Raw genomic sequence first — 3,477 nt, 5'->3', positions numbered from 1 at the left:
ACAGATGCTAAATCATTGCAGAATTACTTAGATCATTTCACATTAATAATGTAACATGGGCGCACAAGAGAAGACCTAAAGGACAGAGCTGAGAAGGGAGGGTGGCAGGAGAAGGGGGGAGCTGGAGAGGTGGAAGGATTGCATTAAAAGGCCTCTGGAGTGTATACCTCTGCATCTTTTAGAGATCATATACCTGAAGTGAGTATCACCAAAATAAAATAAGGGGGGGGGGAATAATTCAGTTGCTGCCTTTTTTTCCTGTTTTAAGGGGGGGGAAGAAAATAAAAAATTTAAAAAAAAAAAAAAAAAAAAATCACACGTCTCAAACAACCAAGGACTTTACAAGGCCACAATGAAATTTGCGGATATGTCTGTACAAATCTCCAGACTGCGTGAACCGTCTCTCGCACCACTTGCACCCGTGGGGCTTCTCCCTGGTGTGCACGACTGCGTGGCGGCTGAGGTTGTGGGAATACTGGAAGCTCTTTCCACACTGGCCACAGGTGTAGGGCTTCTCCCCCGAATGAGTCCTCTCGTGCCTCTTTAACGTGTACATGCAAGAGAAAGTCTTTCCACAGAGGGTACAAGTGGGGACTGACCCGTCGGGGGACAGGCGGGTCCGGGAGCCGTCCTTGTCGCGGAAGTGAGAGCTCAGGTGCAGCTGAAGGATGTGGGGGCTCGGGAACACCTTGCTACAGAGGGGGCAAATGCAGATATGCCCAGGAGGCACGAGGACGCCCGAAGAGGAGATGTCGGACGAATCCATGTCGTCCTCGCTTTCGTCTCGCTCTTGATCTATATCCTCCTCTCGGGCATGAGAGCTGCCATTCCCCGCGAACATGTGTCCTAACCCTGTCACTAGGCTTTTGGCTGAATTCCCAAAATGCTGACTCTCCGGACTCCTGGCTTCGCCGTCCTCCTGATCTGACAGCAAGTCTTGTTCATCTTTAACAAGTGGCTCGGTACCCTGCTGCTGGCTGTCGGAAGCCAGCTGTCCAAAGACATAGGAGGGGTGTAAGGAATCTCTCCCCGGCACAGGCTTGAAAGACAAATCCAGCGCGCAGTCCACATCACTCGAAGCCAGGGGATGGTTAACAGACCTTTGGGACAAAGGTCCTGTGGAACTATTGACATTAGCCTTTGTTTTTCCAGCTGCTGCGGCGCACGGTTCTGCCTCTGTCGGCACAGAGCTGACACTTATATGATCAGAGGACCAGGCGGGGTGACTGCTGACCTTTTCTTTGCCTGCTGCTCTCTCGTATTCTGCAACGCTGAATTTTTGTTTGTTTCCTGGGTCAAACTCGTGGACCAGGGGCACTCCGGCGTCTAGAAAATGCTCCGCTTTCTCCAAACTAGCCGCCTCATCATTAATCTTCTCTTCCGAACATAATTCTTTATCTTTCAACTTGCCCTTGCAGACTTTCACAATGTCATACATGTGAAGGTAGCTAGCTGCAGCCAGCACATCTTCGACTGGGAGACTGTTGAATTCCAGCTTTCCCTCGTACATGAATTCAAGCAGCAGGCTGAAGGCAGGGGCTGTGACAATGTCACTGTTCAGATGCACAATATCTCTTTTGTCTAACTGGTCCCTGTAGAAAAGATGGAAGTACATACTGCAAGAGGCAAGAACGGCTCTGTGAGCTCTGAATTGAGCTTCTCCAACTAAAACAGTACAGTCACACAGGAAGCCCTGGTGACGCTGCTGACTCAGACACTGCAGCAACTGGCGGCTATGGTCTGGAAACTCCATTCTTCCTTCATAACCTGTTCAAAACAGGAAAAACTTGAATGCTACTGTAAACTAAAGCCTCCTAGCAGCTGTAACAAACAGATCGGCTTTTTGGTAACACAAGCCAAAGAAACAGCCTTGGAGATAACGTTTACTGTTAATTGTCTGTAATAGTTTTATTAAGGGGGGGCGGGGGGGGAGGGGGGGGGGGGTAAGAGAGAGGAAAAAAAACCAACACAACATGCTTCTCATCCTTTCGCACCTGCTCCGAACAGGAAAAACTTGATTGTAAGTAAACAAAAGCTAGTAAAGCAGCAGCAGCCCCTCCAACCTTTGTTTCTCCCACTAAGCACTTTAATAAAATTAAGAGGAGGAAAGCACATACACAATAATAAAAAAAAAAGCCTAAACTCCCAGGCTGTCTTCCCAGCAACGCTAACTCGGGGCATCTTTTACAAAAGCATATTACCCACGTCACGCACAGACACACACGCACATTTAAACTTTATCCTCAGTCGTTATGCACCGAATCACAACAAAACAGTCGCGGCTGGCGCTGGAAAAGCGGCGTTTTTGCAGGGAGGGCGGGCGGGGAGAAGCGGCCCCGGCACCCGCATGCGGAAAGGGGCGGGGGGGATAAAGGGAAAAAGTTTCCCTTGAAGTTATTAAAAGCCGAGGGAGAGAACAAGCGGCGTAAGGACGGCGAGCGAGCAGGGCTGGGGCTGCAGCCGGCTGCCTGCCGCGGCCGGGCGCTTACCTTCCCGCGGGACGCGGCGGAGCCGGCCGCGGGCGCGGAGCCGGGCGGGCAGGAGGGAGCGCGGGCGCGGTGCGTGCGCGAGTGCGAGCGAGGCGCGGCGGGAGGGAGGGAGGCGGGAAGGAGGGAGGGAGGGAGGGAGGGAAGGAGGAGTGCTCGGTTTGCTAATTACACCGCAAGCTGGAGAGTCAGCTGCTCTGACTTCACTGCGATGGAAATGCTACCTCCAGCTGTGCGCCTTTTAATGCCATATGTTACTCCAAATCTCGCTACCAGCCAACCACAGCTTGCTGCCTTTTAAAGTTCCAGCAGCCCCATTTATAGCCCGCGATTAAATCCCACAAACTTGCCCCGAGCCCGCCCCCCCAGCTCCATACTCCCCCCCCTCCCGACGCCCCCCCCCCGCAAAGTTGCTCCCCGCAGCCCTCCCGCCGTGACCTTCGCCAGCGCCCGGCTCCGCGCAGCGCGGAGGGGGAGGGGAGGCACCGCGGAGCCGCTTTTCGGAGCCTCCCCCCCCCCCCCCCCCCTCCCCTCCCCTCCCCTTTTTGCAGCCGCGCTCCCCAACTTTGCAGGGAGGACTTTCCCTTCGCGGGGCGGGGGGGTGGGTTTCGCCCTCCCGGCCGCCTCCCCGCGTACTCACCGGCGGGCGGCGGCGGCGGGGCTCAGCGTCCGCATGTGCGCGGCGCTCCGCGGGTGCGGCGCGGGGCCGGCGGCGCGGCGGTGTTGTGGAGCAGGTTGTTAGCCGGCCGCTCTCGCGATACTTTCTCTCCGAGCCGCGGGTGTGTGAGTGTGTGTGTGCGTGTGTCCCCGTCTGGTGCACACAATAGCCCCCGCCGCCCCGGCCAGCCCCGCCGGCGGCGGCCGGTGTGCGCTGCCGGCTGCGCCCTCCCCCCCTCTCCTCCTCCTTCTCCTTCTCCTCCTCCCTCCCCCTTCCTCCTCCCCTCCCCTCCCCTCCCGGCCGCTGCATTGGCAGCGCGGCCGTCCCGCTCCC

The 3,477-nt window shown here is 56.2% G+C and overlaps 1 protein-coding gene across 1 annotated transcript; it reads right to left on the bottom strand.

The window, feature by feature from the left end:
- Window positions 1-321: 321 nt before the first annotated feature.
- ZBTB42 (zinc finger and BTB domain containing 42) lies at window positions 322-3,251 on the bottom strand. Its single transcript, XM_074909315.1, has 2 exons — window positions 3,127-3,251; window positions 322-1,767 (listed from the first exon to the last, which is right to left on the bottom strand). The coding sequence occupies exon 2, from the start codon at window positions 1,751-1,753 to the stop codon at window positions 323-325; it is 1,431 nt and encodes a 476-aa protein (XP_074765416.1). The 5' UTR covers window positions 1,754-1,767; window positions 3,127-3,251; the 3' UTR covers window position 322.
- Between the last annotated feature and the right edge of the window lie 226 nt (window positions 3,252-3,477).

Source organism: Athene noctua, chromosome 6 (assembly GCF_965140245.1).
Source record: "Athene noctua chromosome 6, bAthNoc1.hap1.1, whole genome shotgun sequence".
NCBI lineage: Eukaryota > Metazoa > Chordata > Aves > Strigiformes > Strigidae > Athene > Athene noctua.
This window is presented reverse-complemented; position numbering and strand designations above follow the sequence as displayed.